Source organism: Prunus dulcis, chromosome 1 (assembly GCF_902201215.1).
Source record: "Prunus dulcis chromosome 1, ALMONDv2, whole genome shotgun sequence".
NCBI lineage: Eukaryota > Viridiplantae > Streptophyta > Magnoliopsida > Rosales > Rosaceae > Prunus > Prunus dulcis.
In genome coordinates, this window is record NC_047650.1 from 10,262,715 (window position 1) to 10,286,998 (window position 24,284).

The window sequence follows — 24,284 nt, forward strand, 5'->3', positions numbered from 1 at the left end:
CGTCGGTTACAAGCAAACTTTTTCACGTGAAGACAAAACCACAGTAAGGCTTTTTTAGTGGGCCTTCTTTTTTTGGGTGGGGCCTGTGATCGGACGGTGCAGAAATGTTTGATGCAAAAAGGGCAAAGGCCCGGTAGGAAAAAGTGAAGGAATCAAAAGAGGGACTGGGGAGATGCGTGGGTCTACAGGATAAAGGTTAGGGGTGAATTGATGGTGACCGTACGATTTGGGGTGAGGGTCCGCTGGGGAGCAAGTTGGACTGAGAGATTGATGACGTGGTGGATTTTAAGTTCGACAGTCACACACGACGGTAAAAGAACTGTTACTTTAGTTTAGCTCGGTCTGTGAAGAAGTGTAACGCGAGCGTCAGAGTTGGTTCCAAAATTTAACGGTTGAGCTGAAGGCCTCGCGCTTGCGCTTTTGTCTTTTGGAGTGACACTGTTGGTAAATGACCCTAAGGTTTGTGCTAATTACAATCTTGGAGTTAGGAATTTTTGGGGTTGCTTGTATGTGTGTTTGTATTTGTGTTTTGGCTACATGAAGTCCACAAGTTTTTAAAGATTTTCAACTCGTAAAAGAAAGAAGAAGCTTTTTTAGACTTTTGGCAAAAGATGGTTGTCTAATGGTGGAGTCCTATTTGTTTGTGCTATCTTGTTGTCTTTAGGCACCCTTTTAAAGGAGTGCAAGAAGTTTCTGGAGAAGTGTATCTAGCGTTATCTATCATATCATGTGTACGACCCACAATATTGATAGTAGGGTAATGTTTCCGCTTCTGCTTCTTCACTATAAAATTCTTACTCATTATAACCTTTCATTATAGCCTCTTTTTTTTTTTTTTTGTGGAAACATTTCCTATTGAAAGGAGCGATAGCATATTAAACTCACACACACAACACGGATGCTAGAATTTGAATACAGGACCTTACCTGATGGAGTAAATACTCCAAACCACTACACTAGCGGGTCTTTTACTCATTATTGCCTCCTTGATATGATATAATGCGTTACAAAAGAGTGGGGTAAGCCAATAATGTGGAGCTGGAGCCCAAGGGAATAGGGATGGGCTTAATTGCCTAGGAAAGGCAAAGCATGGACCACCAGGCCCAAGGTTAAGCTGGCAATTTATATCTGTGGCACAGCAGAAGATATTATTCATGGAGGATAGAATTTCGTCATCCAAAGCCAGAAGGGCATAACATGGCAGGCTTTTAGGAAGCAGCTAAGTTGCAAAGTAACGCTTTCTGTTTCTTTACCCCTCCCTAACAAGAAAAATACTTCTCTCCTTATCAGGTAAGTAGGAGTTTCTACATTCATGTTGATAATAGTGTAATACTCCTTGCTTTTTTGTGTGTGTATTTTTGGTGAATTATTTTTGCATATGTATTAAACTGTTATTCGCAAGAAGGAAGAGTATCTCTGTACCATTAAAGAAGCAAATAGTATTCCCTAACAACAACAAAAACCCTATAAAAAAAAAAAAAAAAAAACCTCACTCACATGTCACCCTCTTTTAGGCTTCCATTATCATCAATTATTTTATTGCATATACTTGCTGGTACACAATTTAATGAGGCCAATCAATTGAAGACAACCCAGAAGAGAAGATATTTTTTTTAACCAAGAGGGGTAGAGAGGGGTAGATGAAGTCCTTAGTCTGACGTTTCAATTGAATGATATTTATACCATTTCTTTATGACGTTTGGCTACCGGTAGAAACTTAAATGTCTCTTTGTTTATGCTCAGAGTGGCTTTGAAATTGGGAAAATCATGATCATAACATAACTGCATCAAACAAGACAAAAGGATTTGAAAGAATGGTCCTTTTTCTTTCTTCCCAACTGGGTGTGGTGGTGGTTGATCTTCAAATCAGGGCTGCAATCTTTTCACATTATTTTCTTTTATTTTTTAAACAATTCCCTTGTACATATGCAGGCTAAACACTAAACCATGAGCATGGCTTTATATATATATATATATATATATATATATATATATATATTCAAATTCATGTATGTGACGACAATCGTACAAGTCAGTTCAATCAAGCTTCTTCAATCCTCATGATTTTGATCAATCTAAGGAACTAGTTGCACATATTTATATGTATATATGCATGCAAGTTGCAAAACGGCATTATTCATCCGCTTCTGAGTACCTACCGACTTTTCTACTCTCAGGAAAGTACAACTAAAATTACGCATTATCCCATAAATAAGATTGCAACAATTTTGACCAAAAAGAGAAAAAAGATTGCAACATGGTTCTGCAACAAATTAAAGTACCACTCAACAGAAGCAGAATCTATGCTGACGTCTATTTGGACGCTTGATTTAGAGTGCCAAGCATGCCCATGATTCTGAGAAAGAAAAGAAAAAGAAAAGAAAAGAAAAAAACCAAATGATAACAGGATTCACCAGATCAACAAACAAATAATAGCACGAGTGCCTCCCTCACATTTGGAAGACAAGGTACATTGCAATTCAATCTTTCAATTCCAACACCACTCTCAAGTAAGTAACAAAGAACCATTTCCAAATTCCAGTCACAAGCAACAGAAGAAACGGAATACACCAGCATACACGTGAAACTATCGGGAAGGACAAGTATCAAGTAAAATATTATAATTCCCCAGAAATCTATCATGGTAACAAGGGGGGGGGAGAGGGCATCAATCAACCCAAATGAATGAACTAGTATTATCAAATTTCAAAAATCCTCTAGTCTGCCATTTGTGTCAAGCGGTGAATGGTGCTTCTTGCAACCCTGTTACTAGGATCAAACTTCAGAACTGTCCTCAGATCCTCTGCCCCAAGTCTGTACTTTTCCATACTTTCATACAAGAGCGCACGCTGTACGAGAACAGATATGTTTGCATCATCTTGTTCTAGAACCTGCAGAGGATGAACATATCTATGAACTCTCTTCTAGGGAGAAATAAAGGAGAAGGAAAACATAATCTCATCAAGTTTAAACTGATCAACAGCCTTGATAAGCGGAAAAAGTAATTGTAAAAAATGAATTTGTGCACTGTGTCTAGCAGAGCCAATGAGCCATACATCTACATGCACTGCTGAACTGATTGGGACCGTTTGAAAACATTTCTTTTACTACATCAATCTACCATGTTCAATAAAAAAAAGGCTAGAGAAAAGGAAAATGGTATTTTAATCTGAAAGAAACAGGTGAAGAACAGGGTGGGAGGGTGGCACCAACAAGGCCAAAATAGCAAGTCTGACTTTTAGTTGGTCTCTAAGTAGGGATGACTATTACGTAAACTTGTTGTGCTAATTCTCCCTTTTCTTTTGACTTTCAAGAGGAGTTCAACTAGGATCTGCTCTTCACCATATCCCACCACATGCAAAATTGAGATAAGGCTATGAGCAAGTATTTAACAAATATTCCTTTTCTGCAAACATTTCCTTGCCCTACCTCTGTTGGATCTAATTGCTAATTAAAAATAGACAGATTATTCAAGTAGCTTATACAGATGTGCAGCTCTTACAACTTTAGGCCAACGGCATTAACAACGAAATTTTTTAATCGCATAAATTGAAAACTTGAAATGTGCATAAATTGTAGAATGTAAAGGAAAATTTTAAGATATCTAAACAGATTAAAAAGAAAAGCAATCAAGATACCTTTGTGCAGTCTGCCACGGCTTTTTTATACTCTCCTACTTCTTTGTAACATGAAGCCCTGCTTGACAAGACCTCTGCAACAGCAGAGCTATCAGCTGATTTCTCAAGAAGAACTACAGCCCAAGAAAGCCACTTAATAGCATCAGGATACTGCCCTTGCTTGTAATTATCCATTCCTTTGTTCTTTGCTGCTGAAGCTGACACCCCAGCAGGAGGAGGTGGAAGACCCTCAAGCTCAGTTGTCGAACCACCCACATCATGTCCTCCTCCAAACTCTGTCCCCCAGTCATCAATGTCAGAGGATTGCTGCACTCCAACTCCATTATTTGCTGTTGCAGCACCTCCAGCTGAACCCGATGATGGGACAAATAAAGTGTCGAAGGGATCACTACTAGTAGACTGAACAGGGTTCGGGTTCGGTGAAATCCCAAAATCCCCAAAGCCAGAACCCGAGTTTGACCCCACAAAACTGTTATCATTCGAGGAGAAGCCACTAGACGCAAATGTAGCAGTGGTGGTGCTTGGCTTTGGAGCATTCTGAAAATCTCCAAAAGCATCATCACCGGGAACACTACTTTTATTGTTACTTTTACTCGATGAATTTATAGTAGCCGATGGTTTTGATGCGAGATCAACCAAAGAACCAAATGGGTCTTTCTTAGAGCTCAATCCACTGCCAATTCCACCAACACCGGAACTGCCCATATTTCGCAGCGAAGGACCTCCGATGTTTGGACTCTTATTACTATTACCATTAACACTATTGTTAATCGTATTACTAGTATTAAACCCAGTAGAAAAACTCCCAAAATTCCCAGAAGCACCATAATTTGCACCACCACTTTTCACCGAACCATTACCAGTGGCAGGGGTGGTTTTGGGCAACGAATCGGCCACGTTTCCCATGGAAAACGAGCTCTTATTCGAAGCTGGGGTTGCGTTCTTTAAAGGAACGTTGCTATTACTATTGATCTTACCACCCATTGCAGAGCTGACCAAATCTCCGAACAAATTTGGGTTTTTATTGACGACCGCAATCGGGGTGCTAGAAACCGAAGGAGCTGCGGATCCCCAACTCTTGCCGAAGATATCGCCGACCATGGAAGTTGGGCCGTTGGTTAATCCGGGTCGGACCGTCTGGGCCGGAGCGGGCTGGTGAGTCCAGGAGGTGGTTTTGTTGGTCTGGGGTTGCCAGGCGGGTCTGGATTGCCCCGTCGCGGTGGAGGAAAAGGAAGAGGTTTTGTTCTTCTGGTCGTTGAGCGATTTGGGTCGGCTCGATCCGAGACCCAGATCGAAGTCGAAGTTGGAATTCATGGTTTGCGATTAAAGTTCTTTACTTTTTGTAATTTTTGGATCAAAGGAAATGAGATCCGATGCGTACCTGAGAGAAGCAGAGGTTTTTGAGATCTGTAGATTCCAGAGGCAGAGGCAGAGAGAGCGAGAGAGACAGAGGGGTTTGTTTTGTGCCAAATTGACTCGGAAGCTAGCGACAAAATAATACAGTGGAGCGGGGTGAGGAAGAACTAGAATATTGTTTTCATTTTCTTTTTGGTGCCAATTTGTCACCTTTCTATTTTGGGTGAGCTTTAACTGCTGAAGCCTGAAATGAGGAAGGTTATTTTGTTTTCCTACCAATTTGCAACTTACATGGCTGTTTTTTGAATCTAGCTAACCAATTGAACCACCTTCTATTTGCTACAACGTTTTTGGTGGGTTATTATATGCAATATCAAACATTATATGTGATTTAATTTTCAAAATTGCAGAGGTTATTGTTCCAATGTTTTGTTGTGGATCAAAATATGTAAACGTATGCGGTTAATCTTGTCTTAGTTGCACATTGGCATTTGAGTGAGGATTGAACAAGTTTGGGGCAAGTCTTGTCCCTGATTGATTAGCCTTGTTTTCGAGCTAAAGCTAGACATCGAAACTTTGATTTGAAGCTCATAACCCACGAACACATCATTTTGTGCCATATTTCGAAGTCCTACACAGGAGCAAAACCTAGCATCATTTACATATACATCTTTGCACGGAAATTGGGATCTTTCACTGCACTGAAATTTCACCTACTAGGTAATGAAAGAAGCAGTAGTTTCTCACATCTACCAACCGCAAGGAACAAAATGCACATACTTCCACTTCTTTCAACTGACATGAGATGGAAACTTCTCATCTCATACTCAAACAACCCACCAGTTTGGAAATTCCGTACACAGCATGAGGAAGAAGATGCCTTTTCTTCAACACCTACGATCCATCACGCCTCATGTTGGAGAAGCACTTATATCAAACGGGGATATCACTATTTTGCTTCCTCGGCCAATCACAGCATGCCACGCGTGATTATTTTTCCACTTGGCATACCGTGATTGGCCAAGGATAGCAAAACAGTGCTATCTCCGTTTCATACAGCTGAAGTACCTTTTCCATGACAAAGTCCCAAAGCCCGCTGGACAAGAGAATACGACGAACATATGTATTTCAATATCTAAAATGTATGTAAAGAAGGCAACATACAGATTGACTTAAACAAACATGAGCCAAATACCAGATAGACTCAATAGATAATTGTAGAGTAAAAATTCATTCTAATACTCGCTGATCTTGAGTGCATAAACTCAACATAAATAAACATGAGCCAAATACCAGATAGTGTTCAAAGAAAGAAATCCCAAAATGGAACAACACAGATATTCACATTTCTTACTCCATAAGTTTGTCGTGAAACATAGAAAATGCCAAGTTGTCATTCATCATAAGAAATATTATAGGGAGTTCTGAGAATTTGCAACTATATTTTGAATCCTTAAACATTGCCCCTATTAAACTCTCCTTGGTTCCTGGTGGAACCTGTCCCTCCACCTTGAGTGGAACTTTGTGTTGTTTGCTGCACAGGCTCTCTCCTGTCCTGGCCCAAGCTCTGTCCTTGCATTGGCTCTCTCCTTTCAACCTGCATTGTCTCCCGGCGCCTATCATATCGTGGGCGAGGCCTGTTTCTAGTTTGCTGTTGCCTTTCATTGTACCTATACTGTGGTCTTGGGATGACTTTCCCATCGATATATAGATCGCCTAGAAGTGGTGCAGAGAAAGATAAATTAAACAAAACAAATACAATAACAATTAGCAAGGTAAAAATTGATAATTTATAAATGAGTTTAAGTTTCGCACTCTACCCACCTCCATAATCTTTGTTGGGAACATCGAGATATGAATCCGGCAAAACCCAGAGAACACCAGGCAACCCTATTTAGGAGGAACAATAGAATAACACATCAAATTGTATATCAACGCAAAAATTGGAACCAACAGGAGCTGGAAAACCATCAAACAAAAAACAAGCGGGAAAACCATCATATTCAACCGAAAGTTACAGAGTTGAAGCCAATACATGTCAAAAGCAACTCTTCAACCTCTTAAATCCTAAACCCTTAGTATCTAATTGTGATTCAATCAGAAAGCCATAATTCATAAAGAGAACTATACTTTAACTCTTAAACCCATACTCTCAATGAAATTCAAACAAACAACCATAATCCATAAAATAAAAAAAATAAAAAAAAGCCTTTTCGGACGAAATAACCGGACTTCATAAGAAGAAAAATGCTCCTTAAACCTTGACCCTTAGTCACTTAACACAAGAAATACCTAAAATTCATAGCAAGCCAAGCTTGAAAATCCAAACCTTAAACCCCAAAATCCAGAACCCAGAAACGATTACCTTTGACCTTCAGAGAAAGCTCTTCAGAAATCAAAGCACCAAATCCAGTATATGTCGTGGTAGAAACAGAGTATATCTTCTTCTTCGCCTCCTCCTCACTAAAACCCAAAGCCATCAAAATCCAACAGAAAAAAAGGGGAAAAACCCGAATTAAGGAAATGGGTCAAGTTGGTACCTTCCGAGAACGGTGGCTAGGGTTTTGACGTAGGAATTGATCATCTCCTCCTCGGTGGGCTTGGGGTCGTCGTACTCCATGACAATGAGCCAGTGCTCGTAGTCGCAGCCATCGAGGAGGATGGTCTCCTTGGGCGGCCGGTTACTCCAGTTTGGAGTCGCGTCGTTCAGGGGCGAGTAACCCTGCCCTGAATGCTTGGACCGGTACGTGATGTTCACCAGGTCGGGTAGGAGCTGGGTTTGCTGTTTGTTGAGAAGAGCCACAGCGAAGCGAGAGCGAGAAGAGATGGATTTTGAGCAGGTATGAGTTGAAGCGAGGGTTCGGCTGAGGGCTGAGGCTAATGTGCGCCGGGCGGCCGCGTATGCCATTTCGCAATTTCTCTGTCGCTCTCTTGACCTTGTGAAACTGTCGACACTCAGATGATTTCGTGAGTGACACTGATTCTCATTTCTAAAGTTCTTCAAGGGAAAACGGCGTCGTTTCGTTAAGCTTTTGCACCTCAAACCCTTAGGTCCTGTTTGGTTCACGGAATAGATTTAAAAGGAAATCATTTTCCAATGAATGGGAATGAAAGATTCCTTTCTCAAGTTTAGTAATGTCGGAAAAGTAACCGGGAGATTTCACTTTGTTTCATTTCCCATGTTTGTTTTGAGTAAGAATGAAAAACAAAAGTTTGTATAAATTTCCAATTATACACATATTAAATCAAATAAAAAAGACGCATTTAATGATACGTTGTAATTATAAATTATTCATAAGGACAAAATAGTCATGAAAATTATGCATTGAATGTTGACTCATTTTCCCAAACTTTCCCATTATGAGGGAAAACACTCAAATTAAGAGGAGGGCTTCACTTTCCCCCATACTTTCTCATGTGCCAGACAACCATTTTCCATGCATGGACCTACCAAACAAGGGAAAACAGTTGAATTCCCATTTCCCAAGCCTCCTTTCCCATAAACCAAACGGAGCCTTAAGGGCTAACGACAAAAGACCTCTGATGGTTTGGGGTTATTCTCAATATAGATCATAAGGTTTCAATTTCATTAATTTACGTCCCAATTTTTTCAAATCTGACAAATTTAAGGGGGGTGTATTCAATTAGGATTATAAAGCGTTTAAAAAGATTTTAAAAATCTGGGTGTATTCAATTTGGATTTATACAAACTTCATGGGAACTCCGAAAGTTAAGTGAGTTAGGGCTAGAGCAATCCCAGGATGGGTGACCCACTGGGAAGTTGCTCGTGAGTTCCCAAAAACAAAACCGTGAGGGCAGAGAGGGGGGCCCAAAGCGGACAATATCGTACTACGGAGGAGCCGATCCCGGGATGTGACACTGGGTGTATTCAATTCGGACTTATATGAACTTTTAAAAAGCCCATTCAAATATGGGTGTATTCAATTAGGAAGAGTTATAAATAACAAAGACCAAAATAAATCCAACCTCCCTCCCAAGTATTTCATCAGACGTTTTTCTGTTGCCCTAGCTTTTCTCTCTGCAAAGACGAATAGCTTCCTTCATCCATCTGTGGAGGTATGCTCCCTATTTTTTCTTTGATCAATACCTTGTTGGGTTTTCTTTTTCCATGATTTTTTCTTCACCGTGTTTTTCTTGTTATTAGGTTTATGCTTGTTACTAGGGTTTATGCTTGTTTACTAGGGTTTATGCTTGTTTACTATTTTTTCTTTTGAAATATCTACATACGACTAGATAGAGATTTGAAATAATTGACAACCTTTCTATAATCGAACAAAAAACTGAGACAAATATAAATGAACATTAAAAAAACGAAAATCCAAAAATTTCAACTTTTAAATGCTGTTTTGGAAGCCTAAACGACCTCAAAATCCCAAAATCCACCATATGTCATAGCAAAGCAATTAGTTTGACTCGTGGCGTTGTTCTATTTTCAGAAAGGTATCATACACCCTAATCAAAGTTCGGACGCCAAATCTGTAAATTCCTACTGCGTCCTTTTTCCATTCAACACAAGATGTGTCATGTTTAATCTATGGTTGATGACGTACATTTTTTGTATATTTTTAATGCTGTATTTTGTGATTGACATGATAAAATTCATAGCTACACTCAAATGGAGTCTAAAAATACACAACAAGTAAATGGAAAAGGGAAGAGCAAACAAGATTATAATGCTTGGACTGTGGAAGGGAGTAGAATGTTGTTGCAACTCATGGTTGATGCTGCAAGCAGTGGATGGCGTGATGCTAAAGGAATGCTAAGCAAGGCAACTGTAGAAATCAAAATACTCTCCAAGATTAATGAAAAACTTAGGTGTCACAAAACCTATTCTCAATACCAGAGTCGGCTGAAGTACTTTAAAAGAGAATACCAAAAATATTCACAGCTTCTCCGTCACAGCTCTGGGTTTGGGTGGGATCCAACCACAAAGAAATTCACTACTCCTAAAGAAGTTTGGAAAGACTGCTTTAAGGTTAGGTTATTAAATTTTCTTTAAATAATTCCGTTTGGTAACTTGAATACATAATCTGTTAAATAATTATTTTTTAATTATTGTTTTTGTTATAGTCCCACCCAAAAGACACAAGTATTCAAACAAAAACTTGTGAGGACTATGAGGATCTGCAAATTGTAATTGGGAATGCAACTGCTATTGGAAGAAACTCATTAGGATTGGGTGATGATATTGATGCAAGAACTTTTAGGGCGGAAGATAGACATGTTGGAATAGAGGACTTTGTCTTTGATGATGAAAGTCAGGCTTTTATACCAAATCATAATGAACCACCACACCAAGATCCATCACTCGGACATTCTTCTTCATCCTTCCTCTTTCATGCCACTAATTGTGAAGGTCCCTCAGAAAGCTCAAGCCAGAGAAAATGAAATAGAACATATTTGGAAGGGAATGCTATCTCAAATGAGACCACCCAGCAAGCCATTAGAAGAATTAGCCTTAGCATTGATTCAATTGCCACTGACTTCCGGGGAGTCCATAACCTATTGGCAAAAAGGGAAAAAGAAAGAGAGCAGCAAAGTTATATGTGGGATGCCATTAAGGAGACCCCAAATTTGGATGAACGTGCTCGTTACAAAGCGCTCTCTTTGTTGAATACTAACACAAAAAAGGATGCATTTTTGAAAATGTCTCATGAGGAACGCTCAAATTGGATATCCTACAATTTGGAATGAGTGGGTTTTTTGAGAGTTTTTGAGAACGACTAGTTTGTTTGGAATGTCTGGTTTTTGGTATCGTTTTTAGGATGATATTTGGACTATTTGTTTTGTTTATCAAACATTGTTGTTTATGTTTAAATACTATATTGGTTATTAAATAGTTGATGATGAATTCATCAACTTGTTTTGCTTTTATGAATTATGTTTGTTTGTGCTAAAACTAAACAGATAGAAGTAGAGCTAACTTACAGGTGGAGTGGGGAGTTTGGACCTGAGGAGCCTTCGGTCCGTAGCGCCCTTCCTTAAGGCGTAGTGCTGGATTCGGCCCGGAGAAAGAAACGGCAGGTGAGGTCTGGGACATCAGTGTGGCGCCGGCCAAAGACCCTTCGATGCCAAAGTTAGTGACTAAGAGCAGTTCTTTTGACACAGCGAAAGCACAAGTCAAGTAAACAGTCTTACCTCTTGGCTGGGCCAAGGGGCTCTATTTATAGAGAGCATTTGTGATGCTCTTAGTACTTAATTTCGATGTGGGACTCGTGGGAGTGTCTTCGGCGGTTGACACATGCCCTGGCAGGTTCTAGAGGTAGTTTCGAGGTTATCTGTCAGAACCGACCGGATGTGCTGACTCGGTGCTCGGCATCATATGCTGAAGGTTGGTGTGGGTGTGTCGATCGATGACACTTACCGACTTGACGACCACGTATGACTCGGTAGAATATGCCGATTGACCCTTCGGCATGGGTCACTGAGCTGGTCTCAGCTTTGTTTACATTCCACGTGTCATGTCGTGAGTGGGGGGGAGGGGGTCAGATATGGTACAAACACTGTTTGTAATATGTTTATTAATTATGTTTGTGACTTTATTATTAATTATGTTTGTAATTTGTTTATTAATTCTGGTTGTGACTTAATTATTAATTATGTTTGTAATTTTTTTTTATCATTTTGTTTAGGCGGTATCAATATATATATATATATATATATATATATAAATAATGGAGGTAGAAGAAATTGAGAGGCAAGAAATTGAGGAGGATGAAGAAATTTATGAAACAATTTGGAATTTATTAATGGCGATTCAAGCAGTAGCTCATGCATTGAATGAGATTATGATGCATAGTGAAGAAATTGAACGTCCATTAACTCGGCGACCAATTACTATGAAGGGATGTATTATATACATCATGTATTCAATGACGATCCAGAGCATTTCCGAGAAAGGTATAGAATGTATGAATTTGCTTTTCGTTAAACATAATTTTATTTCATATTGTTAAAGGAAAATATGTTATGAATTTGGTTTTTTATTTCATCTTTTTTATATACATCAATGTTACTATATACGTTGACAACATTGAAAGTACTGCGCAAATAGGTACTGTGCATACGAAAAGTACTGTGCATATTTGACACATCATTCATGGTCAAATAGGTACTGTGCATACAAAAAGTACTGTGCATTGACACAGCATTCTTGGATTATTCTTTTCATTTTGAACTGTGCATATGTTCTTCCATTGCAAACAAGTACTTTTGGTTTTTGCTTTGGGTAACAAAAACAAATTTGATTGAAAAAATTCAAGTTTCTTTCTTTAAATGACAAGGATGGGGATAAAATGAAATATACTGTCTACATAAGTCTGGAATAAAAGCCTATCAAGTTGTATGAAAGCTTAAGAAAGTTTATTAAAAAAATTATACAGAAGTCTTCTGAAAGTCTATCAAGTTCTATATTAATTATAAAGTTCCATCAAGTTCTATGAAAGCTGGTACTTAAACAAAATCTTTTTGAACGCTCTAGAATCCTAATAGAATACACCCTCCTAAGCTATTAAATTGATCGTTTGGTTAGACGTTAACTGATGATGTGTCAACTGTGGGACCTACTTACTAACCAATCCAAAATATATATATATATATATATATATATAAAATTAGAAGAAAAAAACCTTTAAAAAACCTAGCCTCCTCCATGCCAAGCACCCCCTATTCCCCACCCCATCTCGCCGACTCCTACTTCCCAACCTCGGTCTCCCACCCTCTCTCCCTCCATCTCATCTCCGTCTCTCAGACCCTTTGTGACACCGTTTCGCTATCCCAGAAATGCCAAACCCCCAATCTCTCCGTCGGCAAGCTCAGCACTCAACGTTGATTCAATCCTCACTCGCCTCCACTACCACGTCGCCAAGATTTTGATCAAGAGTGGCATCCCCCTCGACGCCTAGGTTTGCTTAGTAATTAGCAAACCAATGGCCAATCATGGTAATTATTAGGGGTGGGTACTCAAACAGGCGAACCGAAAATTCGAGCCGAACCGTACCGAACCAAACCCGAAAAAAACTGAGTTGATTAAAAAGTCAACAACCGGTCAAAAATCGAATCGAACCGGTTTCGGATCTAGTTCCATGTCTTCAAAAATCGGACCGGGCCGAACCGAACCAGTCAAATTAAAAAAAATAAATTCAATATATATTTATATTTAATGCTATATTTTTAATTTCACTAAAAAAAAAAACTAATATTTATCCAAGTTCAATTTCAAAATATCTCTCTTTTCTAACTTTAATATTTATATTTTATATAAAATTGAATAATTTGTTAATTTTCAAGTAAAATAATAATATTTCATTTGAGAATTGTATTAAAAAATAATTTAAAATAATAATTTATATAATATGGTTCAAAACCGAACCGAAACCGGAACAGATTCAAACAGAACTGGACAGTTTTTGAAATTTTTTTTATTAAAATCGAACCGAACCAAATCGGATGAATAGTACCGGATTGGTTCTAATTTGAAGCAAAAACCAGTCCAAACTGAACCGTGCCCACCCCTAATAATCATTATTCTTCCAATTTTTTGTGGGTTAATAGTTATACCAGAATATTGCAAAGGTTGGGTGATTCTCCAGATTGTATTGCAAGGGTTGGGCCACCATGTGTGGTTCTGTATTTTTGTTTATTCTTTGTGATTTTGCTGGGATGGGATTATTGCTCGGGTTGTATGGTCAGGAGTGGGGTGGATCGCGTTGCTGTTTGGTGTGACTTGGTGGGTGTGGGCGCTGGTTTAATCGTACAAATGGAGCTTCTTGTTGGTGGTTTCCCTTTAATGATACACGTAGTGTGTTTCAGGAATTTATCGAGACAATAGTCCAAAATATCGATAATATCGACGAAATATCGAGGATATTATTGTTTTTTCAGATCACGATATTTCGGAACGTATCCATACACATATTGTATAAATATCAATAATATCAGAAAATATCGATGTCCATAATTTCGCTCACACTTCAGCAATATTTTGTCAAAATATCGCTATAATATCGTTATAATATCGAAAATATCAAAAATATCAATGTAATGCAAAAAAGGAAAAATAAATCAAAAAATAAAGCACACACGCAAAGGAAATTCAAACCCTTGCAATTTCACTCATCCAACGCCTTAACCACCATGTTGCTTTTGTTTTTGAGATAATACGCAAAATGGAATTCTATATGGCACTAAGTGTTAATGTATGCATTTTGGGTTTTTCTTTTGGCTTCCCTTGACAACTTTGTAATAGGATTTCTATTGTAATTTGTCAAGCTCAAGTTTAGATTGAGAATAGCTTCTCTAGGTGTTCTTAACCAACATCTTTCATATGGAGGTTCATGCAAATTGACAAAGGTAAATTGTGCATTGCATAACATTGCATTAAACTGTTTTCATAAAATGATGACTAGTCATCTGTTTCTTGGATGACTAGTCATCCTTGCTCTCCAGCTTGATAACCAACTTTTTTGTCCTATTCCTTTTTCTCTCTCTCTGCTGCCACATGGGATTCTGACCTAGGAAACTTTTGTGTGTAAATACCAAAGAATTCTTCTTTGGGCAGCCGTCACTTTTGGGGGAGAAGTTTTGGAAAGTTTCATAGCAAACTTTTGCTTCTTCTTCCTCAAGAGTAACCTTCATATTTTTCATCTTTGAGTTTTCCAAATTGTTTCTTTTTGAAAAATGCATTTGAAATATGAAAACTTCATCTTGCTAGATCAAACACTCTATCATATTCATCTAGGTCAGATTCAAGATTGATTTCTTCAAGAGTATGGTTTCTTGAAGAAATTGGTCATTTTCTCCATGAATCCAAATTTCATTTTTGTATGAGTTAGAGCTTGCAAGCTAGTGCCATGGGATGAAAGAGCTGGAGAAGGAGCTGCCATTGCCATGAAGAACTGAGCTTCAAGCTTTGCTAAGTTGGAGAAGAAGATTGCACAAAGGAGGTATTGCTCATCTTCCTAAATAGATCTAGGTTTTGCTTGAGCTTGCTTGTGTTCCTTTGTAAGAATCTTTTTTTACTTAGTGGATTGCCTGGTCGGTTGATGACCCCCAGTTTTTCCCAATGGTGGGTTTCTGGGTGAACAATTTCTGATTGCATCTCTGTAATTTTTCTGGGTTTTTGTTCTTGGTGGTTGACTAGTCATCGTATGAATTTCTGGGTTTGTGTTCTTGGTGGTTGACTAGTCATCGTATGAATTTCTGGGTTTGTGTTCTTGGTGGTTGACTAGTCATCATATGAATTGTGGTTGACTAGTCATTGTATAAATTCTGGATTTGTGTCCTTATAGTTGACTAGTCATTAGTATCTGCTGTTTGGTGTTTACTTGATTATGATTGTCTTCACACTTTCACCATAGTTGTTGTTTGCACAGGGGATGCCTAGATTGATGGGTCCTTCTGAGTGCCTAGGTTGTCACTAGTAATTCTCTAGGCCTGCAGGTACATCTTGGTATGCTCTGTGTATGTTATTGTTTGGTATAATTCATATCTAACAGTTGACTAGTCATAAGAGTATTTGGTCAAGGTCTAGAGTGTGTGAAGGTTGTTGCGTTTTTGATTGAATATCTTTTAAATTTACCCCTCGTCACCTAAGTACCAATTTCAATTGGTATCAGAGCACCAGCTCTTAACATAAATAGAGAGATCCTTTGGGTGCTAGTTGGTATTAGGTGTGCAAACATAAAAATGGATCAAATTGCTCCCTGCATTCATGATGAGCTTGCCTTGTTTGTTAAGAATTATAGAAGGGTTGTCAAAGATAAAACCAAAGTCACTAGGAATTGTCGGAATCTCCCTAGTTCGTCTAAATATGTGTCTCAAGACAATGTTTTTAAGGAGATGAATGTTTTGGACTCTTATGGCTTTAGGGAGGACAAAAGTTTGAAAGGTCTTGTAAAGTGCTATCTATGTGGTGGTGCTGGTCACATTGATGTGGAATGTGCAAATAACCACAAGATAAAGTTTAATGGGAGAGAAGAGTCAATTAGTGCACAATGGAGTGATAATGGTAGTGATGATTCCAATAACTATATCACTTCATCTTATGAAGAGGCAAATAATTTTGCCCTTGTTGGTTCTGTTCATAACTCTAGCCTTGCTAGAGTTCATGTAGTTAAGGAAGAATCTGTGTCTAGAGATGATATGCAAGATGACCAGTCATATAGAGAACAAGATGACCAGTCATACAAGGAACAAGATGACCAGTCATACATGAAACTATGTGAAAAGTATGATATGCTTTTCAATGAAACCTGTAATTTCAAAGAACGTAATCTCATGATGGAAGAAAAGGTCAAGGAACTTGATGAACTGAATGAAACTCTCAAAATGGCCAAAAAGAAGTTGAGTGATAGCTTGTATGAGAATGAAGTTGACATGTATGAATTGTATCATAAAGTTAGCACTCTTGAAAAATAAAATTCTGATTTGATTAAGAAGTTGAATGTACTTGAAAATGACAAATCCTTGTTTCTTCATAGACTGATTTTATTTGAGTTTGAAAAGTCATTAGTTGAGCATGAAAATGTAGTCGTGCATGATAAGTTTGTGGTTGAAAATTCTGATTTGCAATGCATGTTATTTGAGAAAGACATTGAGGTTCAAAACTTGTTTGAGATGATAAAATCACTTGAAAACAATATGGTTAAACAATCTGAATCTTTTGATGCTTTACAATTTGACAATATAAGATTGGATCATGAACTTAAGTTGGAAAAAGAAAAGATTCAAGGTTTAACCATTGGTGCTGGAAAGATTGATAAAATGCTCAATTTTGGAAAATTGTTCGGTGATAAAAGAGGTTTAGGATATATAAATGAGTTTTCTACACCTTCATCATTTGAGACAATCTTTGTCAAAGATGTGTCAACTCAAGAAGCTCCAAAATTTGTTCATGGTCTCAACTTGGGTTTTGATTCCATGAATATTGTTTCTAAGGAAAAGCTGTCTCTTCCACAATCCAAATTTGTGCCTACCTGCCACCATTGTGGTGTGAAAGGACACATTCGACCTAGGTGTCATATCCTTAGGATTGAGTCTCAAGTTTCCAAAGAAAGTGAGTTTAAGACTCATGTGTCATCTTTTAAGGGGTATGCGACTGTAATGTCTGTGGTTTGTACAAGAGATAAACATTCTTCACTTGCAAAATTTGGTTTCCTACAACCAAAAAGGTTCATTCCTATATGCCATCATTGTGGCACATTAGGACACATTAGACCAAAGTTTTTTGATTTTAGGAATTTTGAGCAAAAGCCTTTTGTTCATTTCAAGAAAGTAAATGATGACTCACTTCAAACTCAAGTGAATGATCTTCTTTATAAAGTTTTCAAAATTCCTAAGGTGATCTCTTTGCCTCATAAAGTCTCAAAAGTGAAGCAAGTTTGGATCAAGAAGGAAGACCATGTTCTTCCTCATGTTGGTGACTAGTTTCTTTATTTTATGTATCTAGACCATTCTCTTATTTGTGTGTGCTTCATGGAGTCTAGATACATTGTCATGCATTTGCACCTTGTTCTTTTGTTTTATTATTTTTAAATGTGGTCATTGCATGCATATCTTTCAATCATCTCTCTCACAGTGCTTTGAATCTTGGGTGATCAACAAAATTTCATGTTCTTTTGAACTTGTTCACATTTATCTTGTTGGTCTTGTCCAAACATTTTCCCTTGGTGGCAAGGAATACATCCTATCCATTGTAGATGACTTCTTTGGGTTTATTTAGGTCTCTCTCTTGCTTGAAAAATCAAAAACCTTTCAAAGGTTTAAATCTGTCTACCATCTTTTTCAAAAAGTTAAGATGACTAGTCATCTGCCTCTTGTTAGAATTAGAACAAATCATGGTTATGAGTTTGAGAATTCTCAGCTTCTGAAATTTTGTGAGGTGATGAGAATTAAGCATGAGTTCTTTGCACCTATTACACCTCAGCAAAATGGTGTTGTGGAGAAAAAAAAAAAAAAAGAGTTCTTGTTGAGATGGCTAGGGTGATGCTCAATAGCAAAAATTTTGCTAAACATTTTTTTGGTTTACATCTCAAACAGGGAGTTTTTGAGGTATGGTGCCAAACAAACTCCCTATGTGCTTTGGAAAGGTAAGAAACCCAATGTGTCTTATTTTAGAGTCTTTGGTAGCACATGTTTTATCTTAAGAGATTGGGAACACCTTGCTAAGTTTGACTCTAAAAGTGACAAAGGAATTTTTCTTGGGTATTCCACTTCAAGCCGAGCCAATGAGTATATAATTATAGGACCGGAACCATCATGTCAATATTGATGTCTTTGCTGCCTCTACTGAGATGACATTAGATGAGGATGGTCTTTTATCTTCTATTCTTGAGGGAGAATCTCCAGGTCTGGATCTAGTGGTTGACCTGTCAACCTTTAGCAAATTGGTTGACCAGTCAACTCTTGACAATTCTGCTCCAGTTGACCTGTCAACTTGTCATAATCAACCTCAGAATCTCAGCTCATCTGTCCCTGTTTAAAACTCTCTATAGAAGCAAGATAGGAAGCCTTCTCTACTTGACTGCAAGTAGACCTGACATTTCCTATAATGTAGGAGTTTTGTGCTAGGTTCCAAAGTGATCCCAGAGAGTCTCATTTGTTTGTTGTCAAAAGAATCATAAAATATGTGAGTAGAACTTTTGAGTTTGGGTTGTTGTATACTTATGACACTTGTGTCAATCTTGTTGGGTATAGTGATGCTGATTGGGCAGGTTGTAGTGACGGTAGGAAAAGCACTTCCGGGAGGGTCTTTTATGTAAGCAACAACCTTGTTGCTTGGCATAGCAAAAAACAAAAATCTATCTCTTTATCCATTGCTGAAGCAGAGTATGTTGCAGCTGGGAGTTGCTGCACTCAACTCCTTTGGATGAGACAAATGTTGGAAGACTATGGTTTTGCTCAATCATGCTTTCTAATCTATTGTGACAACATGAGTGGTATAGATATTTCTAAAATCCTGTTCAACACTCTAGGACTAAGCATATATACATTAGGCACCATTTTATTAGAGATCTTGTGGAAGACAAAATTCTATCTTTGGAATTTGTTCCCTCTAAGAAACAGCTAGCAGATATACTCACCAAGGCCTTGGACTTTCAGAAACATGTCACACTTAGGTAGTCCATTGGCCTTTGCTCAATTGATTGATTAGCTTGTTTGTTCCTTATCTTCAGCACATTGCAGAACTGTTGACTAGTCATCTTCGTTTTAGTTGACTAGTCAAATATAAATTTTTGTTTACTTGGTGTGCAAATGTCAAAAACATCTATTTCTTCTGATCTCTGATGGTGTGAAGTTTGAATCATTTTATGCTTTGCCTGATTTGTGCATAATTCCCCCCTTCTAGTTTGGAGCCATTAGATGAAATTTTTTGGTGTTTTTATGTCCTCTTGGTGAGACAAGTGTTGTGATCCATTGTGGACAATCATTGTTATAATCTCCTATCTTATCTCACTCTCTTAGGCAATTTGTTTATAAATTTTAAGAAAAAAAAAAGAAAAAAAAGAAAAAGGGAAGTGTGACCAATGTAGTCACGACTCTAGGAAGGTATAAGGTGATATGATTGAAGAATCTAGAGCAAGAGCAGCAAAATTGGGCCACTCATGCACTTAAGTCTGGGATGTGCAAATAACAAACATAATAAATGGCCAGATTGAGTGATGAAAATCAAATAGGTTGAGTCTATGCTTTGAGTTTGTCTTGAAGGTTCATTATATACTTGTCTCTCCAAGAGTGATATTTCTTCATCTCTTGTGTTTTTCTTTTGGCTCTGAACCTCCTCTATCCATCTTGCCTTATCTCTGAGCATGAAATCTAATTCATATTCTATCTATCAGAGTTAGTTGCAATTGTTTTGTTTGCACATGTGGTTATCTTCTCTCTCTCTCTTACTTACTGTGCTTGAAGACTTGGACTAGGCTATAGTAGCTAATACATCGTTGATCACTTGATATATTTGCTAGTTCATGTTTGTGTTTTTAAATTCAAAATCATGTCTTCTTCAGGGTCGATACTAAAATTGCTGCTTGTTATGATATTGCTTGAGTTCACTAGTCAACATATGCTCATGCTGATTGTGGTTGACTAGTCGTCTGCTTAATAGGGATCTTGTGACTTTTGGTGAAATTAATTTTCACTCTCTAAGAACCAAGACCATTGGTTATGACAAAAAACACAAAGGTTCACTTGTCTTCTCCTTGTCTCATTTACACCTTATGTTTCAACACTGGTACTGTGTTTATGTGTGGTCGTGTTTGGATGATGCCACTTGGTCTATGACCCTATCTTAATAAGTTGTGTTCCCACATTCAATGATTTAGCCTAATATAATCTTGAAATCCTTACGAGTCTGTTGTGCTATATGAGTTTTGGATTGTTGGCTAATTTATTTTGTTGGGGGAGTTTCTTTGAGATGCATGTGTTTTGGCAACATTCTTGCTGGTTGTTTTTATCATTTTCATACATCAATGTTGCCTTCCTAAGCCTTATCTCGATTTATTTGCTCTCTTTTGTTCTTAGCTGTGTCTATGAGGTTGTTGGTCTTTTGATGCCACCTCAAATTTAGACATGCGTGACTAGTCCATTTCATAGTCCACTCTCTTCTCCTTGTGCTTTTTGGAAGCTATGTTGTGTTTTTTTTTGGACAACCTAGAGACTTATTTCTTGTATTCTTTCTCACATGTCCTCAATTTTGAGCAAAAATTTAAGGTTCATNAGAGAACCTGACCTATATATATATATCCTATATATTTTAATCATTATTCTAATTTCTCCTTTGCCTTAAATAAATATGGTCTCCAATAATATCCTAGGTGGAAATCCTTAAGACTATGAATGAGGAAGTGTTGAAAGAAGTATGCAAGCATCTTACTGAAAAAACGTATAAAGATGAGTACATTATTATGAAGGATAAACAAATGGAAATGATGTTCTTCATCATCAGCGGAGTTGTGTCAGTAACAAAGGAGAGCTCGAAACATTACCTTAGAGAAGGAGAACGTCCAAATCACAGTGGAGATGAGCTTATACAACGTTGGGTGCGATCTAAATCTACCGGCGTTTCTGCCGAATTGCCCACCTCTCCGTCTAGTTTTTGGGCCATCGGTGAAGTTGAAGTTCTGATTCTTAAGGCCGAAGACTTGGCAAGTGTTCAGCTTGGTGATCGAATTGGTTAGTATTATCATGTATGTGCAACTAATTAATTAATTTTGTCGTGAGTTGTGCATATAATAAAGGCATGTGTGTAGTAATTAGATGTTATCTTCCCACCGCGGCTACGTACTTTCGTTGTCTGATTGCTAGTATTTGATGATCTTGGCAGGCTCTTGAAGAAATGGCAAGTTAGAGTGATGGTACGATTACTTGTCCAAGGACAGGTTTGGTTTGCAATTAAACAAATCTGGTGAAGGCATGTGTGTGTATATATACGTGTGTGTATTTATGTATGCAGCCCCTCCTTAGTTGTGACATTTGTTGGAAAATATGAGGAGGTGGAGTAATTGGTTGTACATTATTGTGTGGAGGTGTTGTGGTAAGTACTCTTTTTTTTTTAATGCCAAATTTTCCTCTTCTGGGATTGTTTATTAGAAAAGAATTATTATTTTTTTGTTTTTGGTCGAAAATCATATCATTAAAAGAAGCCTTGGAAAAGGAACAAAAGCTGGTATCAAATTACTTATTAGGGAAGAAGACCAGAACTTTAGAAGCTACACTTACCACATTTTTATCCCATATTTCTATATCATATGATGTGGCATGTCCATATTATATTACGCATCAGTTAATCCATGAAGTGTATTTTAATTAAGACAATTAGAAAAACAAATACTGGCATAAATCATAAAAGAAAATAAAATATTAAATAAGTTTAATTGATGTGGCTGTCCACCTCAGCTTTCACATAAGATGGTATATGGATGTGGTAAGAGTAGCATTATTCTTTTCATGAACCTTGCCAAAATCGAAATTCTCATTACATCACTAGCTAGCTGTAAAAATATCAAAGGTCCTAATGTTGCCACATGTCAGAAGATTGAAGAAGAGAGTTGTTGAAATACTATTAAGACTGTTAGGCAGTTTAGGCAAAATGGTTAGCGTTTTGTTAAAGAAGTTAGAAAGGTTAAGAGGTTAGAAACGTGTACACAAAGCTTTAACAAAGGTAGTATAAAACCATCAATGTACTGTGTTGAGAGATTAATGAATGAATACATAAATTCTTCTCCTAAAATTCTCTGCTTCTCTCTGTTAAAATTCTGCTCAATATTGCTATTTTGACATGGTATCAGAGCCTGGTTGATCCTGAGCTTATTTGCTTCCACATTCTTCGTTGCTTTTCTTTTGCTTGCTATTTATGTTCTCTTCTTCTTTGTTAATTCCTCGGGCTTCTTTCCCTCTTCAACCACACCAGTCACTTTCTTAATCTTTGTTCTGCCCATTACCTGTTTGTTCCTTTGCCTCACAAAATCTTCTGGTTGTTCTGTTGCACATTTCTTTTCTTCTCAAGATATTCTCTTCCTAAATCGTCATCATGGTGACTGCTACTCAACTTCAGATTGTTAAATCTCCAATTACTACCTTAATTCCCACTATCTCTACTTCTGTGACAGTTAAGCTTGATGATACAAATTATCTCACATGGAATTTTCAGATGCAGCTTCTTCTTGAAGGTCATGGCTTATTGGGGTTTGTTGATGATTCATGGCTCTATCCTTCTCGTTTTGATGAAGATTCTAATGTTGAAGGTGTAGAAACTGATGCTTCTACAATTTGGAAAATGCATGATCGTGCCTTGATGCAATTGCTAATTGCAACACTTTCTTCTACTGCAATCTCATATGTCATTGGGTGTACTAGTTCTCATGATATGTGGGTTCAGTTGAAGATAGATTTTCCACGGTTACCAAAGCTAGAGTTTTTCAGATGAAAAGTGAGCTTCAGAATATCAAGAAGGGTGTTGAACCAGTCTGATGTAGAACAAATGGCAGATTTTATCGCAGTTGAGCTAGAAAAAAAACGTAGCGGGAATTTGCAGATTTGTTGTCCTAGCTCCGATTTGGATGCAAAATACCATTTGGGAAAGGAATGACGCCACGAGTCAAACACATAGCGTTGCTGTGATGTACGATGGATTTTGGCATTCTGAGGTCGTTTGGCCTTCCAAAACTGCATTCAAAGTTTCGTAGTTAATTCTCTGAATAAATTTTGTTTTTCATTTTCGGAGTTACATAGTTTGTTAATGTATGCATTTTGGGTTTTTCTTTTGGCTTCCCTTGACAACTTTGTAATAGGATTTCTATTGTTATTTATCAAGCCCAAGTTTAGATTGAGAATAACTTCTCTAGGTGTTCTTAACTAACAACTTTCATATGGAGGTTCATGCAAATTGACAAAGGTAAATTGTGCATTGCATAACATTGCATTAAACTGTTTTCATAAAATGATGACTAGTCATCTGTTTCTTGGATGACTAGTCATCTTTGCTCGCCAGCTTGATAACCAACTTTTTTGTCCTATTCCTTTTTCTCTCTCTCTGTTGCCACATGGGATTCTGACCTAGGGAACTTTTGTGTGTAAATACCAAAGAATTCTTCCTTGGGCAGCCGTCACTTTTGGGGGAGAAGTTTTGGAAAGTTTCATAGCAAACTTTTGCTTCTTCTTCCTCAAGAGTAACCTTCATATTTTTCATCTTTGAGTTTTCCAAATTGTTTCTTTTTGAAAACTGCATTTGAAATATGAAAACTTCATCTTGCTAGATCAAACACTCTATCATATTCATCTAGGTCAGATTCAAGATTGATTTCTTCAAGAGTATGGTTTCTTGAAGAAATTGGTCATTTTCTCCATGAATCCAAATTTCATTTTTGTATGAGTTAGAGCTTGCAAGCTAGTGCCATGGGATGAAAGAGCTGGAGAAGGAGCTGCCATTGCCATGAAGAACTGAGCTTCAAGCTTTGCTAAGTTGGAGAAGAAGATTGCACAAAGGAGGTATTGCTCATCTTCCTAAATAGATCTAGGTTTTGCTTGAGCTTGCTTGTGTTCCTTTGTAAGAATCTTTTTCTACTTAGTGGATTGCCTGGTCGGTTGATGACCCCCAGTTTTTCCCAATGGTGGGTTTCTGGGTGAACAATTTCTGATTGCATCTCTGTAATTTTNAATTGGCAAAGGTAAATTGTGCATTGCATAACATTACATTAAACTGTTTTCATAAAATGATGACTAGTCATCTGTTTCTCGTATGACTAGTCATCCTTGCTCTGTAGGAATTCCAGC

General features: G+C 37.6%; 3 protein-coding genes across 3 annotated transcripts; 1 reads left to right on the forward strand and 2 right to left on the reverse strand.

Annotated features, from left to right (window-relative positions):
- Positions 1–2,291: 2,291 nt before the first annotated feature.
- Positions 2,292–5,292, reverse strand: LOC117622500 (ATP-dependent RNA helicase glh-4). The gene is made up of 2 exons (XM_034353193.1): positions 3,639–5,292; positions 2,292–2,891 (listed from the first exon to the last, which is right to left on the reverse strand). Exons 1-2 carry the CDS (start codon positions 4,950–4,952, stop codon positions 2,718–2,720), a joined length of 1,488 nt encoding a protein of 495 aa, XP_034209084.1. The 5' UTR covers positions 4,953–5,292; the 3' UTR covers positions 2,292–2,717.
- A 1,016-nt stretch (positions 5,293–6,308) lies between these two features.
- Positions 6,309–8,034, reverse strand: LOC117613437 (multiple organellar RNA editing factor 3, mitochondrial). The gene is made up of 4 exons (XM_034342043.1): positions 7,535–8,034; positions 7,360–7,457; positions 6,819–6,884; positions 6,309–6,710 (listed from the first exon to the last, which is right to left on the reverse strand). Exons 1-4 carry the CDS (start codon positions 7,900–7,902, stop codon positions 6,448–6,450), a joined length of 795 nt encoding a protein of 264 aa, XP_034197934.1. The 5' UTR covers positions 7,903–8,034; the 3' UTR covers positions 6,309–6,447.
- Positions 8,035–9,630: 1,596 nt separating this feature from the next.
- Positions 9,631–10,403, forward strand: LOC117612451 (uncharacterized protein At2g29880-like). The gene is made up of 2 exons (XM_034341168.1): positions 9,631–9,990; positions 10,086–10,403. The coding sequence occupies exons 1-2, from the start codon at positions 9,631–9,633 to the stop codon at positions 10,401–10,403; spliced, it is 678 nt and encodes a 225-aa protein (XP_034197059.1).
- The last annotated feature ends 13,881 nt before the right edge of the window (positions 10,404–24,284 follow it).